General features: G+C 44.0%; 10 protein-coding genes across 10 annotated transcripts; 4 read left to right on the top strand and 6 right to left on the bottom strand.

Moving 5' to 3' along the window:
• Positions 1-110: 110 nt before the first annotated feature.
• Positions 111-1,140, top strand: I203_107211 (uncharacterized protein; the record flags this gene model as incomplete). Its single annotated transcript, XM_019145296.2, has 2 exons — positions 111-590; positions 658-1,140. The coding sequence occupies 2 exons, from the start codon at positions 111-113 to the stop codon at positions 1,138-1,140; spliced, it is 963 nt and encodes a 320-aa protein (XP_019005115.2).
• A 453-nt stretch (positions 1,141-1,593) lies between these two features.
• On the bottom strand, positions 1,594-3,198 carry I203_107210 (uncharacterized protein; the record flags this gene model as incomplete). Its single annotated transcript, XM_019145295.1, has 9 exons — positions 1,594-1,703; positions 1,756-1,769; positions 1,857-2,108; positions 2,207-2,360; positions 2,447-2,534; positions 2,601-2,655; positions 2,732-2,783; positions 2,850-2,910; positions 2,998-3,198. The coding sequence occupies 9 exons, from the start codon at positions 3,196-3,198 to the stop codon at positions 1,594-1,596; spliced, it is 987 nt and encodes a 328-aa protein (XP_019005114.1).
• Positions 3,199-3,584: 386 nt separating this feature from the next.
• On the top strand, positions 3,585-5,314 carry I203_107209 (uncharacterized protein; the record flags this gene model as incomplete). The annotated part of the gene is made up of 5 exons (XM_019145294.1): positions 3,585-4,001; positions 4,059-4,184; positions 4,401-4,589; positions 4,639-4,762; positions 4,824-5,314. The coding sequence occupies 5 exons, from the start codon at positions 3,585-3,587 to the stop codon at positions 5,312-5,314; spliced, it is 1,347 nt and encodes a 448-aa protein (XP_019005113.1).
• A 170-nt stretch (positions 5,315-5,484) lies between these two features.
• Positions 5,485-7,627, bottom strand: I203_107208 (actin-like protein ARP6; the record flags this gene model as incomplete). Its single annotated transcript, XM_019145293.1, has 10 exons — positions 5,485-5,809; positions 5,881-5,943; positions 6,008-6,143; positions 6,199-6,437; positions 6,526-6,681; positions 6,762-6,906; positions 6,969-7,092; positions 7,172-7,240; positions 7,298-7,412; positions 7,545-7,627. 10 exons carry the CDS (start codon positions 7,625-7,627, stop codon positions 5,485-5,487), a joined length of 1,455 nt encoding a protein of 484 aa, XP_019005112.1.
• Positions 7,628-7,966: 339 nt separating this feature from the next.
• I203_107207 (uncharacterized protein) lies at positions 7,967-15,678 on the bottom strand (the record flags this gene model as incomplete). Its single annotated transcript, XM_019145292.1, has 5 exons — positions 7,967-12,300; positions 12,355-12,612; positions 12,684-14,232; positions 14,299-14,373; positions 14,446-15,678. 5 exons carry the CDS (start codon positions 15,676-15,678, stop codon positions 7,967-7,969), a joined length of 7,449 nt encoding a protein of 2,482 aa, XP_019005111.1.
• Positions 15,679-16,311: 633 nt separating this feature from the next.
• On the bottom strand, positions 16,312-20,575 carry I203_107206 (uncharacterized protein; the record flags this gene model as incomplete). The annotated part of the gene is made up of 17 exons (XM_019145291.1): positions 16,312-16,353; positions 16,418-16,656; positions 16,744-16,893; positions 16,964-17,625; positions 17,697-17,800; positions 17,867-18,043; positions 18,108-18,226; positions 18,293-18,760; positions 18,813-18,884; positions 18,940-19,399; positions 19,452-19,519; positions 19,576-19,646; positions 19,710-19,813; positions 19,878-19,989; positions 20,079-20,233; positions 20,306-20,423; positions 20,490-20,575. The coding sequence occupies 17 exons, from the start codon at positions 20,573-20,575 to the stop codon at positions 16,312-16,314; spliced, it is 3,207 nt and encodes a 1,068-aa protein (XP_019005110.1).
• A 361-nt stretch (positions 20,576-20,936) lies between these two features.
• Positions 20,937-21,589, top strand: I203_107205 (mitochondrial 54S ribosomal protein mL54; the record flags this gene model as incomplete). Its single annotated transcript, XM_019145290.1, has 3 exons — positions 20,937-21,087; positions 21,186-21,408; positions 21,541-21,589. 3 exons carry the CDS (start codon positions 20,937-20,939, stop codon positions 21,587-21,589), a joined length of 423 nt encoding a protein of 140 aa, XP_019005109.1.
• Positions 21,590-21,831: 242 nt separating this feature from the next.
• I203_107204 (uncharacterized protein) lies at positions 21,832-22,681 on the bottom strand (the record flags this gene model as incomplete). The annotated part of the gene is made up of 4 exons (XM_019145289.1): positions 21,832-21,957; positions 22,061-22,228; positions 22,344-22,575; positions 22,644-22,681. 4 exons carry the CDS (start codon positions 22,679-22,681, stop codon positions 21,832-21,834), a joined length of 564 nt encoding a protein of 187 aa, XP_019005108.1.
• A 424-nt stretch (positions 22,682-23,105) lies between these two features.
• On the top strand, positions 23,106-24,841 carry I203_107203 (26S protease regulatory subunit 8; the record flags this gene model as incomplete). The annotated part of the gene is made up of 7 exons (XM_019145288.1): positions 23,106-23,168; positions 23,245-23,347; positions 23,414-23,533; positions 23,628-24,214; positions 24,351-24,485; positions 24,560-24,653; positions 24,720-24,841. The coding sequence occupies 7 exons, from the start codon at positions 23,106-23,108 to the stop codon at positions 24,839-24,841; spliced, it is 1,224 nt and encodes a 407-aa protein (XP_019005107.1).
• Positions 24,842-25,124: 283 nt separating this feature from the next.
• On the bottom strand, positions 25,125-25,787 carry I203_107202 (uncharacterized protein; the record flags this gene model as incomplete). Its single annotated transcript, XM_019145287.1, has 3 exons — positions 25,125-25,362; positions 25,534-25,662; positions 25,729-25,787. 3 exons carry the CDS (start codon positions 25,785-25,787, stop codon positions 25,125-25,127), a joined length of 426 nt encoding a protein of 141 aa, XP_019005106.1.
• Positions 25,788-25,954: the final 167 nt, after the last annotated feature.

Raw genomic sequence — 25,954 nt, 5'->3', positions numbered from 1 at the left:
AGCAGTACTCGAGTATACTCTTACATCCATAATCTATACCATATCAAGTTGAAATCACCTAGGAATCGTAACGACTGGATCAGCAGGCAAGAGGAATTAACCCAGAAACCATGTTACTAGCCTTATCACCTTTTCCTTCATATGCAATGACCACCCCTCGATCATCCTCACCTCTAAACCCCAATCCCAATGTCAGATCCTCATCACCATTATCATCACCTACTCCCGGCTCATCCAGCTCCAGGTACCAGTCGTTCTCACTTCCTTCCCCATCGTCATACAAATCATACTCCAATGGTACTGCCCAGCTAAGATCGACGAGATATATGCGACCATCTAAGCGAGCTTCTCTACCATCTTCTTCTACCACTCCGACTGGCTCAGATCTGTTTTCGGAGGGTACCACGCCGATGGAAGGTCTAATGTGGAGAGAGAAATTTAGTCGGCGCGTGGAAGCCAGAGAAAAGAGAAAAGCAGATAGGAATAACGAACTGGATAAATGGAGGGGTTTGAGTGGTAGTATACAGAGAGAGATGAGTGTAGAAGAGGAGGAAGAACAGGATAGGAAAGCTCAAGAGGATGATGAAGAGGTGAGCTAGCTTATCATGGATCATATGGAATTGCAGCTCATGCTGATTTCAAAAATGACAAAAATAGATATTCCGTCGTTTAGTGATTCTTCAACGCAAGAAATTCCAACATGCTTCCCTCGTATTTCACGAGATGGAGACTGGCGGATCTGATCCACTGACACCTGAATTCTGGGAAGATGAATTAGAGGAATTACAAAAGGAAGAAAGGGAATTGATGAATAGGTTGGATAATCACACGGATGAACAGAACAACCAGATTCAAATTCAGCTACAACCCCATGTTCAGGACCAAGATCCAACTCGCAATCAAGAAGAAGCAGAGTTGGAAGAATGGCAGATCCAAGCTGCTTTGGCGGAACAGGAAGAATTGGAATTGGAGGAAATGAATTTCGCAGATCAGGTCGAACATGCTTATTTCGCTCATCAATCTCAATCACATCGACTCTCAGCCGATAATGTTCATACAGCGAGAATGGACGTTGATATGGATATGGATCTGGACTCGCAAGTGAATTGGGACGCTTTTGATTCAATGGACATCGAATGAACCGTTGATGTTTTTTGAATAATTTGCTCAACGTTTTTGAGCATTGTTATTGTGATATATTCGATTTTGATTCTTATTATTGCTAAAGCTCGATGCTGTTCGTGTTTTACGGTTGTACTTGTGTATATAGTCCATGATATTCTGCATGCTAGCTATTTCGTATTTGTGCTTTCTTCTTGTTGGTTTGAATATAGTTGTCATTTTGGTAGAAAGAGAGATTCAGAAATTCAAACATGCATATATGGTAAAAGGTTGTGAATCCTCCTCCTCGAGCTTCAATCCTTCATTCCTGTTTGACACACGAAATCATGTTGATCACCTGCAACTAACACTTCTTACACTTCGCGGCCATCTCTTTCTTTCTAATTCTGATGTCATCTTGCGAGGTGACTAAGTACCAAATCGACTTTGTTCTTAGTAGACCTGTTAGAAAGGAAAGTGTCACAAGTCAGCTCATGAGCGTGACATCTTGGTGCGCTGAACGCAACTGACCTTCTTCTTCTCGTCGACTGAGAATCCTCCTGGACCGATATTGACAAGTAAGAGAAGACCACCGACGATAGCTATACATTGTGTAAGCTGTTGTCCACCACATGAGTCAGATGGAAAGCTTACAGAGAGTTTGGAAGCTATCCGATATGGATCAAGTAATCAATAATCAGCTTGTTTTCAATTCGATCTGATAGCAGATAAGAGCTGATGGGATATTGACTTACAAATCATATTTAAGGAAATCCCGTTGAGGATGAGCGGAATGTACGGACCACCAATTATTGATGAATACGTTAAAGACCGATAACAATACGACGAGGAAGGTGGCACTCCATTTAGCTTTGAATCCCACAGCAACCATTATACATGCTCCCAATCCTACGATCGAGACGATGACTCGAGCGAAGGACCATGATCCCTGGAAGATGAATCCGATGAATAGGAAGATCAACAGGATTCGACCAGCAAGTTGGAAACTTTGTGAGGACAAACGAATCGTCAATATCAAATTAGTAAAAATCTACGGCATTTGCGACCCAGAGGGTATGTAATAAAGAGGAGAAGAAAAACTCACTACTTCCTTCTATCAGTCTCACTTATACTAGGTAAACCAGCGAACAATTTCTTCTTATTTTGTAATGAATCAGATAAGACCATGAGCAGACCTCCGATGACAGATAAGTTTCGGAGGAAGAATGAAAGGTCGAAGAGAAGTCCATATCCGAGACCTATGATCAGTGAAAGAGAAATCACACAGCTTGAGATTAGCCTGGCAGTATTCCAACAGCTGAGTCATAATAAGGATTGGACTCACCTTGAGCGACTACAACACCGAGTAAACAGAATACAGAGTAATCAGGGTATTTCTTGCCGATCACACCAAATGAGCCTGCCAACATTGCCTATGAGCACACAAAAGATATATCAGCTTTTTTTTCCGCTCCAGGTCGATAGCTGAGCGCACTCACAAAGACGTTGATAAGGAGGAAGAGATGGGATAAACCCCATGGGAAGTGTCTATGTCTATTTTGAATGGTCATGTCAGTTTGGTACATGGCTACTTGCATTAACCCTTCTTGTGCAGCTGACTTCCACTCACTTTTGGAGGTACCAGAGTTGGTCGGACCATTGAGTCATAATTCTAAGAGCGTCTGCAGGAGTAAATTACATGAATAAGCTACTGCATCATTTACGAATCTAACGTCGAGTGAGCTTACCTTCGAGGAAAGTCACGACGATCAGGAATCTAGCCATGGCAGGTACATAAGGTCTGATTGGCTACGTCAGGATCAGGTATCAATGTGTGACTCATCTTCATGCACCATCATTCACTTGCAATGGCACAGAGGGACGAAAGTCACTCACCTGGGTATAAGCCTCGATCATGTCCTCAACCTTGCTAGTGTACGCTTGAACCTTACCCAGCAGATCATCGTTCCCTCCTGTACCGTACGAAGCTGAATTGGACGGTCTGGAGATTGGGTCAGGCGTATAACCACCTCCTTGCATACCCATCATGGGCTGTTGTCTTTGAGCGTTGGGGTTGAGGTGGATTCGTTGGGACATGGTTGACTGCAAGTAGCAAGAGGATCAGTCAGGTAATACTGATAGATGAGAGGATGATAACTCACCTTGTTCTACTCGTATTCTGGCGATCAATATGGGTATATGATAGCGAGTCAAGTAGAATGAAGAGGGTATGAGTGAGAGTGGAGAGGTTGAATTGTAGAGTAAATGTCGCGTTGGCAGTCTGAATGGGTGGGTGGCATACACATGGACAGAGTACGGATGATCGTCATCAACCGATGGTCAGCCTGATAACTTGTATCGTCCCTGCCCATATACCTCCACCTTGGCTTAACCTAATTCTCGTTGATCTCACGTCACATCTTCCAACGATCATCTTCATCCTTTCTCCTATCCACATCGTATTCGCATTCGCCAGTGACAACATGTCTATCAGTGACAGACCTTCCATTCCCCATCCTCTCTCCGACTATGTCCTACCTCATCGATTCAAAGTCATCGGCGGCGGTGCCGGTAGCTTGACGGAGCTGCCCAAAAAGCAGGATATACACGCTCTCAGATCTGCTATAAGGCTCGCTCTGAGGATTCTCAATACTCCTGCGGCGATGCAAGCTACCAACGCCGCTCTATCCATTCAGCATGTACCGGAACGAGAATGGCATTTACCTCTCCCCGCTCCTCTCGAAAGCCTGACGGCGCCGATCGACGAAAGAGTACTGCAGTGGCAAAAAGAATTCATTAGAACAGGACCGTTCCAAATCGTAGTCGACGCTGATCTGAAGGAGGTATACGGATGTGTCGATAAGTATAATGCTCCGCACCTCATCCGAATAAATGCAGACGTGAGTTTGTATGTGCATGTTCGGCAACGGCAAAGAGAGCTAATTGATGCCTCGTAGCTGGTCTTCGGTGCAGGAGAAGCCTACCAACAGCGTGAAACAGGGAGAAATACGTATGAGGCACACGTCTTGTTTCTCGCCAACACGGTGATGCATGAGCTGCAACACGCCATGCGAGGTCAACTCGTGAGTGGATCGCAGTCTCATCACCCATTCATCACACTTCCATCACGCATCCATCACGCATCCATCATTCATGCATCACCCCTGCAACACACGTCCAACACACGTCCAACACACGTCCAACACACGTCCAACACACGTCCAACACACGTCTCACTCAAGTCCAATAGCCATTCATCATACAATTTTTACTGATCGTTTTTCTTGGTTGCTTATTAGAGAAATTGCTTGAAGTTCACGCCTCCTAAAATCAACAACAGATTCAAATATAAATCGTTGGGATTTGACGAGAATGGACAGGAATTGGTCAAAGGAGAAGGAGGATTCTGGACTGAGGATCAAATAATTGGTGGAACACTGCGAGGAAATATCTTAGACACCACCAGTCGGTTCTCCATCTCGAGCATTGTGAGTTCTTCCTTTTCCGAATGCGATTCCGGCTGACTACCTTGTCCAGCCATTGTTAAAAGATCTATTCATTACATTTGCCTTTCCACCGTCCGAACCAGAAAACGAGAATCAGGCCAGCACTCGTCACACCTTCCGTATCTCTTGCAGTGACATTAGCGCTATTGTGAATGGTGAGTGTACTCCTTCCCCCTTTTTTGCCTTTCAACTAGGAACTGACAGAATACCCTGCAGGCCATCCCGACTGGGAACAAAGATTACCCTTCCGCCCCGATGGTAGCTATCCAATCTCGACTGGCAATCATGTACCTGGAACAGAGTACCGACCAATGCTTACGCCTACAAATCGATATAAATGTCCTGATCGTGATCAATCTTGGCAGAAGCTTTTCCCGATGCCAAATTCAAAAGCTATGAGTCGTGAATCAACCCTCTCCGTCGATGTTGAAAGCGATCTCGAAGATGAAGACGCCTCTATCATCAGGACTCCACCTATTCCTCTCAACGAACTAGTTTCTAATATCCAATCACTCAAACCCAGACCTCGTGCTCAGCCATCACATCCGTCAGTCTTTGCTGATACATCAAACGATCTTTACAAATGCGGCACTGACGATGGATTGGTCTTTTCTGAGAAACAACTAAAATGGACTGGGGAGGAATGGCAGAAGTACTGTGATTCGCTTTCCAAGAGTCACAAATCACCAACAGAAGATATCGTATAATCAGAGTTCTAGCAGAGATTGACCATTCATGTAAAGGAAGAGAAACAGAAGAAATTGTATATTCAAAGTTGTATCGAATTTATCGTCGTTGTACTTTGTCAATCGAATTTAACCTTTGTACCGTGAATGTAAACTAGTGCATGTCAAACTAGTAGCGCGGGATGAGCGCCCTATGAAGCAGCTGCTCTTCTCCTCCTCCCGCCCCAATTCCCACTGATCACCTCCTCTTCCTCCTTCCTCTTCTTCCCTCCTCTCCCCTTTATACTCTCCAATCCCATCGCATACCTCCTCTCCCTCTCATCATCATCAATCTCCCCTGAGACCTCACCGCTCGTGAATCCAGGTGGATTCACATTATATGCTGGACCACCAAACCTACGTCGGCATATCGATGATCCATGTTCTAGATATTCTGCTCGGGTGATTGGGTAGGTGGATAGGTATATCTCGGAGGTGGTGAGGGTTGTGGCTGCTACGTATGGTGGAGAAGCGGGACTATGGTTTAGATTGAATGCAATACATCAGCTTAGATATTGTGAAATATGATAATTGAACTCGATATTCACTCAAACGCTTCATATATTCCTATCTCGTAATCGACAGGACATAGCGCTTGTAGATCCCTTTCTCTGCTCGACCAGATGAATCAGCTTTCCAAGGCTTCCTCGCCGACCGGAAGTCAAGACAGCTTACAATCTTTCACCCAACGCCTCTATGTTCCCTAGACCACCAAAGATACCAATATGAGCCCAATACATCCCTCTGACTTCTTCGGGCATCATTGATATGACATATGCGATAGTTTCAGGTAACCCCGATTGCTTCAGGCCTGTATGCATGTATGTCCGTTAGCTGCTGCTATTCTCAGAGGCAGAGGAACATACCGATATCAGAAGGGTTGAATAACAATTCCGGTCCAGCGAACCTTTCATTCCCCATGACCAGTATCTGTTCTTCGTCTTCTTCCACTTTCCTACTATGTCCATTGACTTGTTTATCTTGTGTATCATTCGGAGGATTGGCATTTGGTCCAGAGCGTATATACCCCGTACGGGAAGTTGATCGAGAAGAGAAATCGGGTAAGACGTATTCTTGTACTATTGGATTTTTCTTAAGATTTTGTCTAAGAAATTGCAAATCGTTAGCACTGCTCGAGGGGCATAGGAAGAAAAAGTCCAAATAGTCTTATGAGAGGAAAGAGCGTTACTCACTTGCACAACTCCAGATCCTTCTTCCAATCCATACTGACATACCCACACTGTTCCCTCACATCATTCACCACATGTGTCTGATCGATCATATTCCACTGTCTAAATGATATGAGGTGCTTTAAGTGATTCGTCAGAAGTTTACCTCCTACGTCGATCCTACAGTCATCCCACTCATTCAGCTTTTACTTCGCATTGAACAAGACTATATGATATCAGCGGAAGGCACATAGACCTACCTTTTGACATGTTTCCAAACTATCTGACCATCTCTTAGCGGTATCACATGAGTGAAAGAATATCCTACATCCACGACGATCATACATTCAGGTGGGATGCCTGTATCGTCCTCGAATAGTCCTCCATACGGTATCAGTGCAGCAGCTGTAATTTCCAATGATCAGCTCAGCTCATTTATGTTCCGATCAGTGTACCAGCTGACTTACGAGTACACCTAAAATAACTCTGGAATTCCCATTCTTCAAATACCATCTGATCGTATGTTTCTGCTATATTCGGTAGGTTGAAGTACGGTTCAGTCACTAGTAGACTAGATTCTGAGGGATTGATCTGAGTGTTTATATCACATCAGCTGACCTGAAGTTGTCTAACAACGGAGAATCGACTAAAGGCTAGCTGAGAAACGTACATTCAAGCCTTGGGGAGAAAATATCCTATCCCAAATGATTTTCTCCGCATCCCAATTAACCAACATCCCCTAGAATATTTGGTCAGCTTCTCTCAGGGTCGAATCGACGAGCAAGATGAAGCTCACCCGCTCAAATGGCCTTCTATAGACTATTCCCGACAGATCACGACAACTATCTACTTCATCACTGACATACACTTTCTTCTCGGTCCTCGAACGGGCTATCGAGTTTGGATATATTCTAAAGGTACAACATCGAAAGCGTCAGTATCTGCGTCAGGCCTGAAATGCTCAAAGGAGCCGTGTTCGCAGGTGACAAGCTCATCTACAAGGAGTATAAATAATAATCAGGAGAAGCATTAGAAGAACTTACCTAGGTTCCCAATCCACACCACTTACACCAGCTTTTATATTATACGCCCCATTGTCTAGTATCACTATAGGTGGGGTCGTCATAGTCGTTGCTATATGTTCTGCATACTTTGGTGAGTTGATTGTAGCTTTGATAGTATGATGTTGTTTACAGAATGAGCCAAAGTATCCAAGCAGGAAAGTGAACATCAACAAATCTCCTTGAGCGGAAGTAGTTTCCGTCGGAACTACGAGTGGAAATGCACTGGTCCCTCTCAATTGGCACTCTGTGCATTAATCTTATATGGGTATCAATGAAATCAAATGGTCTACTAAGTCATAAATACAGTGTTATCAAACCTAAACAGTCTATCTACATCATATATATAGTACAACAGCTCGTACTCATAGACCACACATCTTATGGAATCATATCAGCTTGAATTACACGAGGCCACAATCTAACCAACAAAACGAACTACTTCCCCCTCCCGACCCGCCACTACCTCTCCTCCTATTGAAAAATCCATTAGGGAACTTCCTATCCCACATTTTACCCAATTCATAAACCACATATCCCATAGCAGGCAACAAACCCATAAACATGAAGTTTGCTGAAATCAGCACGATCGTCCCACTTGAGCCCTCCATATTGGTCGTATTCTGAGATTGAATTAGGTAATTTGCGATTTCCTGGAAATACAATAAAGAAACGATAAATGTCGTGGTAATCATACAGATCGATATCCATTTGAGGATCGATCTCGAACCTTTAGCTGCTGTCTTCTTCGAACGAAGCAAGGTATACCATGAGATAGATAAGTTGAGGAGTAATAACAAGAAGATGAAATTGGTTATACCGAATACTTGACCGTTACTCAGTCCACTTGCAAATTCACTTAACGAGGTGATAGTAGCGACTACATCTCCTGAGTTTGAGAATGTAGATGATGTTGATCCATTGGCAGAGAGGTAAGCGAGACTCATAATTTGTCTGAATACTAGAATTGTACCAATCAATTGGCAGATGAAGATAGTTGATCTTATCATTGTCCATAGACTAAATCGCTTGATGAATGACCTAAATCCGTCTAATCGTCTATCCATGAAGATGACTTGTACCGAAGATCCAATGGTATTCTTGATTTTACGCCATAACCATGATTTTGTGCTTTCTTTATCATTGGGGTTAGAAGCTTTTTCAAGTGTTGAGTAAATCAGATATGCCAGGAGGGGAATGCAAAGGATATTCCATAAACTGATGAAAATGAAGAACGAGGTAGATTCCACTCCGTTGGTGGAGAAGAGGTTGGAAAACCAAGTTTGTGTCAGTTGAAGATCCAATCCTAAATCGTCGTCTGAACCAGCTCGTTTAGTCAATTCACCGGATCCACCGGATCCACTAGATGGAGCGGAAGTGGCAGCTGTAAGTGATCCGGATGAAATTGCCAATAGGGAATACAGTTGCCTAGTGATTTCGACGTATAGGATAAATCCAATGGCGGAAAACGAAGACCAAATAGGTGCATTCTTGAGGATACCCCACCCAGATCGGAAAAGGATTTTGGGACTCCAGGATATACGGGAAGTATTGTAATCTCTCATATGAGCATCATCATCGTCATCGTCATCTCTGTGGGTGGACGATTTCGATTTATTCTTTTGCTTCTCAATGGATTCTTGTTGTCTCCGAGCCATCTTCTCATCTTCGTTCCGACGACTCTCTTCAGCTTTAGCTTTGTCGTGCTCCATATCCCTTTTTGCTTCACGAGTCTCCTCATTCTTTTTACGGGTTTTGCTATCTTGGTTTCTGGTACCATCGTCCTCGTCTGAATCGTCAGAATCTGTTTGTGCACCGGTCTTTCTACCATTGTGGCGGAAATTCCTATTGGGTTCTCCTGGCATTTGGTCTGAACCTCCCGCCTCTGGTATTCGGGTCCTTACGTTGCTTTGATCCTCCTCATCCGAATCAGTATCGTCATCTTGAATAGGCTGGTCACCTTTGCGGCCCTTCCTGACTGATCGATCGGGCTTGGTATTCTGGTTGTCGAAGTCAGGGTTGGCATTTTCCTTGTCGACTTTTGGATGTTTCATCTTAGTGGGAACTTCGTCATCATGACTTTGATTTGCTTTGTTGTCATCTGCTTGCCTCCTTCTGCTGCTTCTTTCCCTCCCATCTTCCACAAGCGTCTCGTCTCCATCTTCCTCATCTGGCATCCGATTTTGTGGCGCCTTTCGGTCTGTTGAAGAGGATTCAATTGCGTCTGAATCCATTTTATCTCCTCGATCTCTCTCAGCATCTCGTCTCGACCTGTCTCCTAAGGAGATCTCCTCTGTATCATCATTCTCCCTATCGCTCGAAGTATTTCTTCCCCTTCTAGAAGCATGACCGAACTCCATCTTGCTTCTATTCTTGGTCTTCGTCTCACCTCTTGCTTCTTCTTGCTCCCTTCGTCCTACTCTACGATGCTCATTCCTCCTCTTGTGTCTAGTGGTAGAGATTTCCTCCTCTTCAGATACATCATAATCATCGACTGCCTCTCTATTCTGCTCCACTCTTTCTTCCCTTATCTTGGCCCTTTCCGCTACGATTTGTCGAGAATTAGGCGAAAGAGGGCTTATGACAGGTGAGCTTCTGCGTTGATCAGGTTTGGCATTACGATCACCTCTAATCGAAGAATCATCATCGTCATCAGCATCAGATTGGTAGAAATCGTCTGGGACCTGATCCCGCCTTTCAGCCTTTTCTCTCTTCTTCGCTTCTTTGGCATTCCTTCTTCCACGATGACCCATCATCCTCATATCAGATCTCGTATTCTCCGCGTCAATATCGTCCTCAAGATCTTTCTTATCCTCATGTGCATCATCGTCAGATCTCAATCCAGGCTTGGTAGGTTTGGTTCCCTTTCCCTTTGGTGGGATATTCAGCGGTTGAGTTACATTCGGAGCTTGGGCTTCATCATCGTCAGAGAAAACTTCCTCAATCCTATCATGACTTTTTGGTTTATTATCAGGAACGAAAGCATGATGAACTTGTAAAGGATGTTGATTCTCTTTCATCAATGTTTCATGGAACTCTTGGATCGGATCTTTACCTTCCAAAGGCCATCTGTTCGTTTCATATCCCGTTTGGGCAGGTACATGGGGCTTCTTATCCTTTCCAAGCCTCTCTTCAGACCTATATTTTACAGGTCTGACATCTTCTGTATGTTCGAATATATCCTTGTCTTCGGCATCTTTATTACCAATTGAGATCTTGGTGGGAACAGGTTTCTCAGGAAGCTCAAGTCCAGCCTTTTCACCTTTATCAGAAACATATCCAGAATCTCGTCTTTCTTTCCCTCGCTTCTCATCAACAACAATATCCCTGATGGTTGGTCTAGGCCTTTCTTTTTCAGACTGTACGATAGGTCTAGTCTTTGACTTCACTGGTGCATCTTCATAAGGATCATCTTCGTATAAGCTGAAATCCTGTTTGTAATCATTGGTCGGTCGAAGGTTGTTTTCCTCTTTTTCAGTGAGATATTCAGGTTTGTCGGAAAGAGCCAAAGGAGCTTTCTTTCTTGTTACTTTTTGAGCAGTATGGGCCCCATCTGGAGCACCTATATCAGCATCTTCATCAGGGATCGGTCCAGGTCTTGTCGAAGCTAGTTGCATCCTAGGCTGATCCTCATCTTCGTCATCATCGTCTCGATAAGCTCTGTGTCCCAGAGCGGGTTTTGCGGTCTTGGGCTGTGCTCTTTCTGTGTCGTCATGGGTTTTTCGAGGCATGTGGCGAGAAGGTAATTTACCTGTTCTCTTGTATTCTTGTACTTGCTCATCAGTAAGATCTGATAGATCGAGAACTTCTCGAGTAGTGTCAACGTCATCCATACTTCTCTCTCTTCTTCTTCGCTTATCTCCTCTACCATCATTTTGAGCATGAACTTCCTGCCTGACAGGTGAACTTTCTTTCCTTGCTTGTTGTCGACGATGTAGAGGTTCACCAGCTTCGATTAAATGGTTCCGAGAAGTCGTTTCCCGAACCTGATGATCTTGAGGGATAGATCCCGATTGAGTTTCTCTTTGCATCTTACTTTTGTACTTCTTCACCACACCTTGCACCACATCAATCAACAGATCCTCTTCGCCTCGTCTCGGATTCTCAGATATCATTCGATCTTTTCTCTTCATCCATCTCCTCATTGACTTCTCACGTACATGTACTCTATCTGACGGATCTACAGATTTGTGAGAGTTAACTTCCCTAGCAATGATCTGTTCCCAAGTTTCATATCTCTGCTCTCGCTTGGCACCAGCCAAAACCTCTGCTCTTCGTTTGGCTTTCTCATCATCTTGGGTATTCGATCCTCTGACTGGAGAAGGCTGGGATCCATCCGGACTTTCTTTACTTCTGTGTTGAGTCTGTAGCTCCTCTGAGGGGTCTGCCGTAGCAGCATTCCTGGGAGCTTTATGAGGAGCTTCCAAGGCCAATGGCTTAGGTCGCTGCCTCTCTCTGGGTTGCTTATCCTCCTCGACTTCCTCGACCTTGATCTCGGTCCTTCTCGCATGAGCAGGTGGAGAGCTCGCCAATTCATCATGTTGTCTTACTCGTGTACCGTGTCTCAAAGTAGGGGATTCTTCCCTTTCAACATTGACTTGGGGTTTTCCATCCTGTTCAGATCGAGAGTCGTTGTGCTCTTCCGTGGCGCTTCCTCTCCTTGGATGTCCCGACCCCTGAAGTAGGCGATCATTTTCTAGTACAGCCTCGTCTATTCGAGAGTGATGGTCTGATCCACCTGACAAGAGTCATTGTCAGTCATAACATATGTCTATAGGATAGCTCAACTTACCAGGTCTCGACTCCTCGTGAACATCATATACATCCTTTGTCGTCAGGGGCTTTCTTGCCTTGATAGGCTCTGCAGGTAGCGCAAACACCTCCTGACGAGATCTAGCATTTTCATGAGCCGGTCCGCCAGTCTCATCGCACTCTCTTTGCCGTTCATCCGCCGATTCATCATCATCCAGGCCAACTCGTCTTCTTTCTCGTCTCTCGAATTGTTTTCGATTCCGCTCGTTTGGACCTTGTGGCTTAACGGGTACTTGTACTGGTAATTTCACGACAATATCAGTACTTATTACTCACGTTTGTCAATTGGCCTCAAGAAATAAAACTTACGTTGAGGACTCTCAACTTTCATAGTCTCAACACCTTGAGCTTTCTCAATTCTCTCACTATGACCAAGAACGGTCTCCTCGTTCTGCTTAAGCGGCTCTTCGGCCATCATCCCTTCTCCAGCATTTTCTGAGGATTTGACGACTCTCCTTTGACCCGGTTCCACAACTTTTCTCTCTTCGAGCTCATCTTGAAGATGATGTGCTTTAGTCTGTAGACCAGGTCTAGTCACTTCTTCATGATGATTACCAATGTCGTTAAATCGCCCATCTCTCTTTTTCCTACCCAACACATTTTCATCCTCCTCTTCGTTCACTCTCGAATCATCTTGACCAAGCTTTCTACCTCTAGTCGAGAAATTATCTCTCTCATGTTCGACATCCATCTTCTGTAATCTCAATTTAGCCAATTCTTCCCTCTCTGCTCTACCTAATGATGGATTCTCTCTAGCAATCTCATCTTCCAAAACCGATTGGTCGACTCGTCTTCTCTGAGCCATAATCGGTTCGTCAGGAATAGCTTGTTGCACTTGCGATTGAGATTGTTGGTAATCTCTTCCAACATTCTGCAGGGGAATAGTATCCCCATCTTGGTAAATAGGTTGTCTCACCTGTCGTCTGATTCTACCTTGTCCACCTTGTTGGATCCTATCCAATTCATTATCTTCTTCATAATCAACAATCCCTCCTCCAGCTGCATTACCAGCTTTAGCTCTGGATCTCTTCCGATAGAAATCCTGATACGGATCATCATGTGGGATCTTCCTCAATCTTGGTCTACCAGTCTGATCAGTATATTTCTCATAGAGCATCTCATCCTCATCTTCATCATCCAACTCGACGCCACCACGTCCATTTCTGACTTTCTCCCGTTTCGCCTTGGCTTTACGTCTACTGGGACGTACATCCTCTTCATCAGAATAATACCCCTCTTTTCTTTCTTTCCTCTTTGATCTCACTCTCTCATCTTCTTCATCCGAGCTGATCAAGGCTCTCTTCTTCTTATTCTTTATTTGCTTACCATCCTCATCAACAGTTATATACTCATCTTCACTCTCTTTACCTTTCAATTTCCTCCTTAACTTTTCTCTCTTCTTCTTTCTGGCCTTCTCCTTCTCGTAAAGCTCCTCACCTTCACTCGCACTATCCCTTATAGACACCTTGGCTCGTCTCTTTCTAGGTGAAGACACTTTTTCAGTTTCGAAAGATGATAAATCAGTGACGAGAATCTCTTCATTCCTGATTTTACCAGTATTCCTATCGATCACTTTAACTATTTGCTTTTTCATCTTCTTCACTCTATTTCTATTCCTAACTGTTTCAGGTGAGATAGGTATCTTCTCTTTTTCCTTTTTGGTTTTAGCTTTGACCCTCTCGTGATCATCAAGAGCATTGTCAATCTCTCGTTGTCTCCGTTTAGCCTTTTTGGCCTCTTCAGCCAAAGGAGTAGGTAAGTCAACAGTTCTAGGTGATACATATCGTCCTTTCACTTCGTCCCATGTTTTACCATTTTTCTCTTTCTCTCGTCGTTTGGCTTTTTCTTTGATCTTCTCCTAAGTAAGCAATACCAAGTATATAAGTCAGCAAATACCGGATGGTAATTTTCAATTGACACTTACAGGTGAATCAGCTTTGAGAGGAGATAGAGTTTTGACCTTCTCGCCATCCTCAGCAATGTATATAGGATTTAGATCCTAACGAGTATGGGGGAAACATCATCAGTACTGGGTAAACAGTACATATGAATTTGATCTGCTTTGACTTACGATAGGACTCATCCCCTTCATATTCTTACCAGCTCTAATAGGACTGACCATCCCCTCATCACTTTTATTCCTCGCCAAATCCCCAAACATCGTGGGATTATACCTATCATCTCCACCCGGACCCAAACTCTCTCCCAATCCAGGAACACCAAGTAACTCACTCAATCTTCTAGGTCTCAAATCCACTCCTTCCTTCTGTTGACCTTGGAGGATATCCTGTAAATCATCTATATCATGATGTAGGTCTTTAGCTGAGAAATGTGATTTTGCAGGTTTAGCCGAAGAATAAGTAAATGGATCAATCTCCATTTCAGAGGGCATGAATGCCGTCCTAACCTCTACAGGCGTAAGTGGCGATACCAATTCCGACTCCAAAGAAGATGACAGTGATGAAGAAGATATCAAAGTGGGTTGGGGTATGTCGACATATGGTTTATATTTTGGAACTGCAATTGGTGTCTTAGGTCGACGAAGAATAGGTTGATTCTCCAATTGGTTCATAAATCCATAAGGAGTTTTAGAAGTTCCCAAAATAAATGGTGAAAAAGGTGGTTTAGGTCCTGCGACAGATTGTTCGATTGGTATAGAAGCTGTTTGAGGAAATGTCATCATTCCTCCTAATGGCGTGCCACCTCCTCCAGGATACCATCCACCCCCGCCACCCCCGCCACCCCTTCCGCCGCCAGTGTTAGGTGTAGGAGTGAAATCACCATGATACCTTACAGTATAAGGTTGATCATCTGAGCTAGATCTCACGTTGAGTGTGAAGTCGGGTGTCAATTTGAAACTGCTATTTAGATAATTCGGAGTGACGGCTGTACCACCACCTTCCGGTCCGCCAGATCCGGACCCTCCTCCTCCTGGTCCATTGCCATGATCATCGGAATCCGAATCGGATTGTTTGGAAGGATCGAACTTGGTTGAAGCAGGGGTCTCAGGCGATTCATTCGATTTTCGTTCATCTTCTTTCCTACGTTTCTCTTCATCCCTCTTCTTCTTTCTGTCGTCTCTATCTTTCTCTCTATCTCTTCTCTCCCTATCTCGATCTTTCTTTATATCATCATCTCTAGACCTCTTTCGATCTTTCTTCCCATCGTCTTTATCCTTGTCTTTTTCTTTGGCCGATTTCTTATTCCGCTTATATGCCCAGGTAAATAATGAAAATGCAATGATCGCTCCGAGCACACCTACGATGGTCAGTGCCTCTCGTGCGGCAGCGTCGGGATTAGCCATTTTGCTGATCTAGAAAGTTGGGGGAAGAGGCTGGCCGGAGCCTGGATCGTAGTTTCGTCAGGTTCCTATTTGTTCTATCTGTCTGTCTGTCTATATGTTTCCAGTAGTAAAGAATGTATGATAAGTTGGTTTATTCAATATCTCCGTATGAAACTCAGTTGGTATGAAAAAGTAAGTAAGATGGCTATTTTGATCAAAGTGTCGCGCAGTGATCTACATGTCGTTACTGGTGTATCTTAGATAGTCAGTAATCCGTTAGCATCACTTGGGGAAGATCACCAAAGGATCTCCTTACCGACGAAACGTCAAAGGTGAGTGATGATCAAAGGATACCACGTAGACCCACAACAACATCACCGCTGATATCAATTCAATTAATCAGAAACAATGTTTACTCTTTTGAGCACTACTGGAATGGCGACAATCGATTATCCCCTTCTTGCCAAGCATAGTGTTTTGGCTGTACGGTAACCGTTGTATACCGACAGTCTTCGATTGGTGTGGGGAGGCCACGGACAATTCAAGATGTTCAGGTCAGAATGCAGTCAGTATATAGCATATAATCAGTCCTATGCATACAAACATGTGAATCAAGCAGGCAAATCCATATGGCGAAACTCAAGATACACTAAGTTACTCCACTTCCATCTCGTTGGGACTCATTGTCTCTTGTACCTGCCCAAGAATTGTCCATCAGCATTGATAACTAACAGAGACAGAGGGTAGATGTGAAACTTACATTACTTTCCTCCAATATCCCTGGTCGACTCTCACTGACATCCTCTTCTTCATCCTCTCTCTGAGTTTCCTCATAATCATCTTCAGTCTCAGTTGAGACGAACGAATCGGCTGTCGTCATTGAGTTAGGTCCAGGGACAGGTCGTTTGGTGACTCCTGCACCAAACAACGTAGTTTGTTTGCCTGTCCCAGGAATTTCTCTACTTTTGCCCTTCAGCGGATTTTTCGTTTTCGCTGAAGCTATGAATTTGTGATCGTATTATCAGCACACGGTCAATCCTGGTATATGATTGGGGAAATATGATAAATCGATTGAGAATAATTTACCTTTCGAGACGCCACTCGAATTTATGTCATCTACCCTATCGAAGAAACTTGTCGACTTCACTTGATCTAAAGGTTTGGAGCCGGTAGCAGGTTTAGCAAAAGGGTTGGATCCAGCCGGTTTCTTCGCAAATGGGTTTTTGGGTGCGGCGTCTAAGGTGTCATTGATATTTATCAGCCCATCGCTTCATTGTATCAAGGTACAAGGGAAGCGTTAACTCACTGGCAGCAGGGAAAGGATATTCTTCACCTTTCTTCTTACTCTGCGGTCCAGCAAATGCTTCATTCTCCGTGTCATCCAACTTTCTACGTTTAGCTATCGGCGAGACGGATCCTCCATCATCACCGTTCTCCATTGCAGGTGTGATCGATTCACTTTCATCTCCTGGAGTTTCAGGTATATAAGTATCCCTGGGAGCAGATGATACAGGCGTAGCATCCCTATTGACCCCTCCAAATGATCTTCTAGCATTTGCGGTTCGTGGAGCGAAATCCGATGTAAATCCTTTCGAGCTCGTTCCATTGGCGTTGGAAGAGGATGGTACGGGTGTAGGTGAAGGAGCGTGTGAATATTCTGATATTCTAGGTTTATTCCTTTTCTCTCTCTTCCTCCTTTCTTTCTCTGTCTTGACTCCTACAATCCTCTCTCGTAATCCCGGTAAATGGTAGAATGCAGCTACTTTAGCTGCTGCCTCAATAGTTCCTGGATTATGCATCAATCTAGCTACGTCCAATGCTCTCTGGAGGTTATCGGCTTTACAAGCGATTTGGACCAATTGGAGATACTCCTTATCGAGCGCGACCTCTTTCTCCTTGATGAGGTATTCGGCATCGGGATCGGAGGAGTCAGTGAAAGTGGATAGTGCAAGATGACCGCGGACAAGGCTACAATCATCAAAGCATGAGTCAGCTTTGTCAGGGAGCAAAGAGTTTAAAGGTAGCTGAAATGGACATACCTTTCTTCGAGTTTACCTTGTTGATCATCCAAATTCAAGAGTGGCATATGCATCTCCACCTCCTGTATCAACGGACGAGGGAACCAAGGTTCTCTCTCCGAGCCCTATGTGCATCAATACCATCAGCTTGTTTCCATCTCTGAAACGCCAAGATCTAGATGATTACACACCTTCAGAATTATGCAGGAGAAATGGGTTGATGTCGCTCCTACAGGCCAGTAATTCTCCTGTCTACCTTCTTTCTTCAATGACGTTGTATCAAACAAAGGCACCCATCTCGCTTGTCCTGGTCTTCGATGTCTATCGAGAGTCGAGAGTAGCCCTGCGGAATCGTAGATGGCAGGAGCCTGTGATGAAGTACCAGAATCAGTAAAGTTATTACCGCTATCTCAATCTTGAACAGACACTCACCCCATCCGAGGTAAATCCAAGCCATTTCAATGTCACTTTCTTTGGTAGAGGTACCCTTCCTTCCTGTATGATCTCGAACGTATCCAGATCCATGAGAGAGTATCGCAGATTCTGGCAACCTGTTCACTCGCGGGTTTGAGTCAGCTGATAAGCATGGGATTCCCTCATGTCCAGCTGAGACTTACCGTCTAAACTTGTACCTCCTTCTCTGTGAACCACCATCACCTTATCCTTCACAGCCGCCATCGATACGACATCTTCACCCAATCTCCAGACATACCTCTGCAACCCACTCGCAGTGAGGAACCTCACATATCCTTTACTAGTGGCTACGATGACACTTCCCATTCCACCGTCGGCACTGGATCCACCTCCAGCTGCGAGCGCAATGGCATCTTCTCCAGGTAACAGGGATATTGACCAATCACTTTGAGAAGCCCATGAATCGTACGGTCTATAGTAGACTGTCGAAGGTGAGTCCACTGCAGATTTCGATGCGTAGACTATACCTTGTTCACCCAGTGATGCGATAGTATACTTGTTGTGATCTTGGAAATGATATCCTCTCCTGGCTGATTTATCGTGGAATTCTACATTGACGACATTATGCGTTTCTTGATCAGTCACGTCGATTACTCCGATCATGTTGAATGCTAATTCTGGAATCAGCTCAAGTTATCCGACAGCACGAAGGCGAGAACTGACCAAGGTAGCGTTTTTTGCTTTTGAATTCTGTACTTCCAGGTGTGAACGATGTTTGCGCCTTAGTAACATTCACTAAAAGGCCAATGTCAGCTGATGGTATACCTATACAACGCGAAGCTGAACTTACCAACTTCCGTCCTTCCACTACCCCATTTTCTCTCCTCTTCATCTTTCCCATAACCCGCAGGAGCACCATCGTCATCGTTCACAATCCATCCATCATCGCCAAAGAGGTCATCTTCATTATCATCCAGGTCTTCTCCTTTTTCTTCCATATCCACCTCGTTGTCGTCTCCGAACTCATCATCAAGCAATTTTTCCAATTTATTCGCTTCATCCTTCGCTGTGCTATACGGGTTAGGAAGATTGGATGGAATAGGATTAGACCAACGGTGGAAAGATCCATCCAATGATGTATATGCGATGAGATTTGATTTAGGCGAGAAACATAATCCAGATATAGCCCCTTCTTGGTTGGTATATTTGGCTACGACTTGACGAGTATCGGTCGCCCAAACGTATATGATGTTAGAAGATGATGAGGCGAGGTATTTCCCATTAGGTGACCAGGCGAGTTCCCCAACAGGCTAAATGATCGTATAAGCTTGCGAACACTACTAGATCAAAAGTCCGGCTCACTGATTTAGGTCCGTCATGCGAGAAGGTAGTCTGCTTTGTCCATCCTTCTCTGCTTATTATACCAATATCTGCCAAAATACGATTCATCAGCTCCGATCCTCGTCTGATCACGCAGCTGACATACCGTTCGTCCGTGTAGGTACGGCGAAGTAGTTGCCTGATGGATGCCACGAAGCGTAACAAGAGGTAGTTGACCTGCCCATTGTATACAGTCAGCTTAGTAAAGGTCCAACGAGGAGATGGAAAGAAGAAGCTCACTCGGATTCGCTGGACCCGATCACTCCTTCCATGATCTTCAAGCAAAGTGGTGCACTTCCAGTTGTATCGTACACTTTCAGCTTCCCATCACACGATGCTGTAGTCTGTCACGTCTTTACATTAGTTTGCATCCCATCAGGAAAGCAGGAGAGTAGAAAGCTAATTCACCAAGTATTTGCCTGAGGGATCCCACGTAGCTGATCTTACTGATTTGTTATTATCAGACAAGAGCGATACTCGCGTGGTATCTTGCACATTCACAATCTTCACTAATAGATCACTACAGCAGTACATTAGATATGGATCAGCTTCATTCTCAAGGCGTATTGTAAAGAAACAGCTCAATGGAGAGAATGATCGATCACTTACTCGCTACAGACCGCAACCCTTTCTCCTGCGTTATCTACACTGACCCATCTGATCGGTACGCCCGAACTCCTAGTTAAGAAACCTGTAAATTCATTCTGAGGATACGAAAATATCCGAGCGATGTTATCCTCTGAAGCTGTTATAAGGTTGTTTCGCTATCACATCAAAACGCTCATCAGCTTGTTTCCAGCACTACACCAAGGAGCCAGCTGGCAAAGTGAACTTACAGAACAAGTCAGAGAGGTGACAGCGTCTGTATGATTATCGTGAAATCCAGGCTCAGAATCTGGCTGATCTGCTTTATGTATCCTCACTAAACAATCTGATCCGCCTGTGAAAATCGTTCTACAAAAACATCGCCTGTCAGCTGAATCGTCTTACGGGGGAGAACAACGTGCCAGCTGAACTTACGCTCCATCCGGTGAGAAGCATACTCTTGTCACACCGCTCAGATGACATGGTATGGAAGTTATCTGGTCTGCGGACGCTTCTGCCATCTTGATCGATGCTGTTGACTTATACAGATACAACACTGAGCGGGAGGACTGATGCAGTTGGCGGAAGTTCAAAGTAATGTTCTTGGTTCAACTCGACGTTCACGAGTGATTTTCTGGAATGGATAGATAGACGCGACGCGTCAAATGTGAGCCAACCTGGAGACTGATTAAATCTATTGCAGAACACGTGGCTAATAACAGAACAACACCACGTCATGGTAGATTTTCCGAGTGCAACCTCTCCGAAGTGAAGCTTCTTGAATTTCGAAATGTAGATAGTCTCAAGACATCATTTATGTATATTCAACCTTCAATCTTGCTCGTTATCTCATCTACTCTTCAAGTCACCAAACCAGGCAAGATGTCATTCACATCCATGGTACCACGATTAGCCTCTCGACGGATCGCCCAGATACATCGAATATCTATATCTCAATTCTCAACTTCCTCAACTTCCTCAGCAGCTTCCTCATCTTCATCTCAACCGAAACCCAAATCGAAATCATCGAAAGGTTAGTTATATCCGTCTCTGTATCAGGAATAGTGCCAACATTATCTATATATGTATATAGAGATCCTAGGGAGTATCACTAATGATGAATAATTCTAGTCGTATCGTCCGTTCCAGCAGGAACGAAGCTCACCGGTCTATCAATACTGAAAGATAAACCCGATCCAGTCGCATTGGAAGATGACGAGTATCCACCATGGTTATGGACGTTACTAGAGGACACATCCAAGGCTCATAAGGCTGCTGAGAATCAGGTGGAACTGCATAAAGAGGGGGATAAGGGATTTGATGTGAATAAGGAGAAGAGGAAATTGAAGAATCTGTAAGTAGCTCCCTTTTAATCTTCGTCTCTAACAGTAGGTTCGAACAATATGGATCATGTCACTTGGACGGACATGTATGGTCTGTCAATTTGACAATTATATGCTGATTACATTTCTCTGATGTTGAATAGGAATAGGGAAAAGATCAAAGCTTCGAACTACTTGAAATCAACTACATAGTTCATACGCCATCTTGTATCATTGCCGTCCAAGAGTATTTCATGCTCGCGGCATGACGGATTGTCGTGCTAATGAATTCCATGTCGGAAGGACAATCTCAAATGTGGATATGTGAAAAATTCATGCTCAACGCGGAAAGACGATCACTTTAACTCATCATTTTTCAAACGATGGGACGAGGGATAGTTTTTGTCCATTATGATACTAGGAATACATGTCTCCCATTGAACCTACAATACATCTCATGTCCACCCTCCGCTGGGTATACCGATCCTAGCTGCCAACTGTCTATACTGTTCTGTGGCCAGCGCGGACGTTCTAGCCCAGAGGATCGTGAGAGCTACAATTAAGAAAAGGAGGTTGGCCGTCTACGCAGATAACAATTTCAATGGTGTTAGCATCCTTCCAAATCATGTACACGGGTCTTTCATGAAGTTCTCTTCGATGCTGTTTGATAGATAAATGACCTACTACAAATTCCCAGAAATCCTGTCTTTCTTTCCTCACAACTTTTCCACAAGCTTCCCAAGCAGGTACCTCCCCTACGTGGTTCCCATTCTTAGCTTCCTCTGCTGAGGAGGAAGGTATACAATGTAATAATCTTCTATTACCGAATGGGAAGCAGAATGGTTGATCAAGCTAAAACGAGCATAAAATGTAGAAATTCAGCTTAGTCCTGATACCATGAAATCATAATTGGACTATCAATGTCATAGGGGTGAATGTGATGAGTGGTGGTGACAAATGTACTCACCTCATCCCTCGGACATGGTTCACACTCTCCAAAAGGCCTACATACTAAATCACCAGCTGGATGAGCCACATATTCAGGTCTATTGGGATTGGGTCTCGCTTTCGTATTTGACTCGGCTCGTTTATTATTTGACTGAAGTGATCGAGGTATGTAGATTGGCTGAGGTTCTGGTGATGCTAAGATTGGACAGGCGCATAGGAGGAAGGTGAACAGGATGAACAGGACGATGGTTCTAGAAGGGCAGAAGGTATCGATCAGCTCTTTGAAAATTTCGCTTCGAGCTGTGATCAGCCAACTTACATAGAACAGGTTGTAGGATAGCGATGCCGCAGTATCATCTTTGTGATCTCGAATGCCGTCAAAAATACATGGATAGATGATTGGTAGTGTGTTGAAATAGATCAACAATCGACATCCTCAACAGATCTGACGCACTGTCCTTACGGTAGTCTTACAACAGAGACGAGACTATCTAAATCTTACGTGGCATTTTCTCTGCAGCCTGTTATCACTCGTCATGGCACTGTCGCGTCCCCCTCAGACGGTATGATGCATCTCATCCACATTCATACATTCATCGATAGAACTGAATCAATCCATCTCATATAAGCACCCATAACGGTTGGATTTATCCTATCCTACCCTACTCCATTGTATTCATCGGAACAGCATTCAGAGACATTTCAGGACAAGAGCCAACCCGCTCTATAGACATCAATTGCCATCAAGTTCCATACTTCGATCCCAACATCGTCCTCCAACATGGCCGTGGCAACTCAGAAGATGCCCAAGATACCTACCTCGGTCCCAGGGGGAAGTATCAAGGTGAGTGATCCGCTCATGATCAATCAGCTATCGGCTTCTACCTCTAGTATAGTAGCTGACATTGCATGTACGATAGACATATTACCAGAACAAGATCGAAGCTGCCGAATTGGATATAACTAAGAAGACTCAGAATCTTAGACGTCTCGAAGCTCAACGAAATGCTTTGAACACCAGAGGTGAGCGAGTCTTTCTGCTTCTGGTGATGTATCTCATGCAAATGCTTATATGTCGATTATTGGTAGTTCGTCTATTGAGGGAGGAACTTCAAGTACTGCAAGAACCTGGAAGTTACGTTGGTGAGGTGGTCAAAGTGATGGGCAAGAAGAAGGTATTGGTAAAAGTTCAACCCGAAGGAAAATATGGTGAGTCATCTCATCAAATCAAATCAATCAGCTTGGTTTAGCCCCTTCTCGTTTCCTGAGGTAATCACCTAGCTGATCATTATATATCCTTTAGTTGTCGACTTCTCACCTGATATTCCCATTTCCGCACTCACCCCCAACATCCGAGTAGCTCTCCGAGCCGACTCCTACCTCCTTCATTCAATCTTACCTAACAAGATTGATCCATTGGTCTCTCTGATGATGGTGGAGAAAGTTCCCGATTCGACATATGAGATGGTCGGTGGTCTAGATAAACAAATCAAAGAGATCAAAGAAGTCATCGAATTACCTGTGAAACATCCCGAACTATTCGAATCATTAGGTATAGCTCAACCTAAAGGTGTATTACTCTATGGTCCTCCAGGTACTGGTAAAACCCTTTTAGCGAGGGCTGTAGCGCACCATACGGATTGTAGGTTCATTAGAGTATCTGGATCGGAATTGGTACAGAAATATATAGGAGAAGGATCAAGGATGGTTAGAGAGTTGTTCGTGATGGCTAGGGAACATGCTCCGTCAATTATCTTCATGGATGAAATTGATTCGATAGGCAGTTCGAGAGGTGGTGAAGGTGGTGGAGGAGGTGATTCGGAAGTTCAAAGAACGATGATGGAATTGTTGAATCAGTTGGATGGGTTTGAACCTACCAAAAACATTAAAGTGAGTGAGAACCCTTGTACACAATTCTGCACACTTTCACTTTCACTACTGGTACAAATGTGCAGCAGTGGTACGGTTGACCATCGTGAAAATGATGGAAATGATGGAAATAGAAGCTGATACTCTGTTTAAATAGGTCATCATGGCTACCAACCGAATAGATATACTCGATTCAGCTTTACTTCGACCAGGTCGTATCGATCGAAAGATTGAATTCCCACCTCCCAACCCCGAAGCGAGAATCACTATTCTTAAAATCCATTCTAGAAAGGTTAGCTAACACACTCCCCGCCACGATACAACGTAGAGTCGAAGCTGATGTTGATGTCAATTTGGTATTTGTAGATGTCATTACAACGAGGAATCAATTTCCGATCATTAGCTGAGAAGATGGGTCATTGTTCAGGTGCTGAAGTCAGAGGTATATGTACCGAGGCTGGTAAGTGTCTCGGTTGCCGTCTCCTACGATCTTTTGACCTCAGCTCATGACTTGTATACGTGATAGGTATGTACGCATTGAGAGAAAGAAGACAATATGTAGGACAGGAAGATTTCGAAATGGCCGTTGCCAAGGTGTTGAAGAAGAATGCTGAGAGTAATATGAGTGTCAATAAGTTGTTCAGTTAAAACATACAGTAGAAGAGACATGCATTTATTGGAAGTGAATGATATAGATAATTGTATCTATTTATCATATGTGCTAGATCATATTACCATGCAGATCTAACGATGATTCCAATGATCGATGGTTCTACTGATTATACGCTAAATGAAGATGGATGTCTTGTGAAATCCTGACGATATATGGTCGATATCTACCTCTGTAACCTTTTACTTGGAATCTCTTATATCTTATATCTTATCTATAGGTATCATGGACCTTTCATTCCCCCAAGCCACCCTTCAAATCCTACTTTACCTCCTCCCCACTTCCTGCACCTACACCATCACCTTTCAACTCTATACTTCCTCCTGCACCCGTAGACCTATTCGCTTCAACCCTTATCCTCTCTAGCTCTTCATCTGATATTATGGGATCCTGAGGATCAGGTGCGAAGGAAGTCATCGTTCGGATTACGAGGTCAAGCGAGGAGAGGAACGAGTTGGTGGAGAGACGGAGTAATCGGATTGTAGTGGTTGAGTATGTTCTATACAAATTCAAAAATGAAAAATGAAATGAATTTATCAAATGTTATCAGTATAAGATATAACCAACATCTGGATCAATGATATAGGACAAGATGATGATTGTGTAGATTCCACATCGGAATCGGAATGATGCCGTTTACAGTATTAGTATTAGACAATTGTCTACTCACGCTATTAACGTATCTCCCTCAACATCCAATTCCCTATGCACGAAGACCGCGTTCTGCTCTTTATCCACTTCTATGGCCTGTTTCGCTATCTGAGCATGTTGAGGTGTATGAAATGGGATTTTCAATGTTCTATTTGTTCAGACTGTTTAGCTTTTACAATTGTTAGACATCAATCTTACAACTGCGTCGACTCACGTTGTATGCCATCCTTCTCTTGGGTTGGAAGGTCCAGCGTGATCCTGTGTCGATGTCATCTTGTTTTGTGCTGAGGATATGGTTGGTATATATGTATGACTGCAAGATGGAATACGAGGAGTACCTCAACTTTTGTGTGTGCCAGTATCAGATCCTCCACCGGAAATGAAAGTAGGAAATACGCGATCAATGCTATCTTACTCGAGTACCTGTCATTCCGTTATCT

This window comes from Kwoniella mangroviensis, chromosome 2, assembly GCF_000507465.2.
Source record: "Kwoniella mangroviensis CBS 8507 chromosome 2, whole genome shotgun sequence".
In the NCBI taxonomy this organism is placed as follows: Eukaryota; Fungi; Basidiomycota; class Tremellomycetes; order Tremellales; family Cryptococcaceae; genus Kwoniella; species Kwoniella mangrovensis.
Note: the sequence above shows the minus strand (reverse complement) of the source record. Positions and strands in the feature narration are given on the sequence as shown.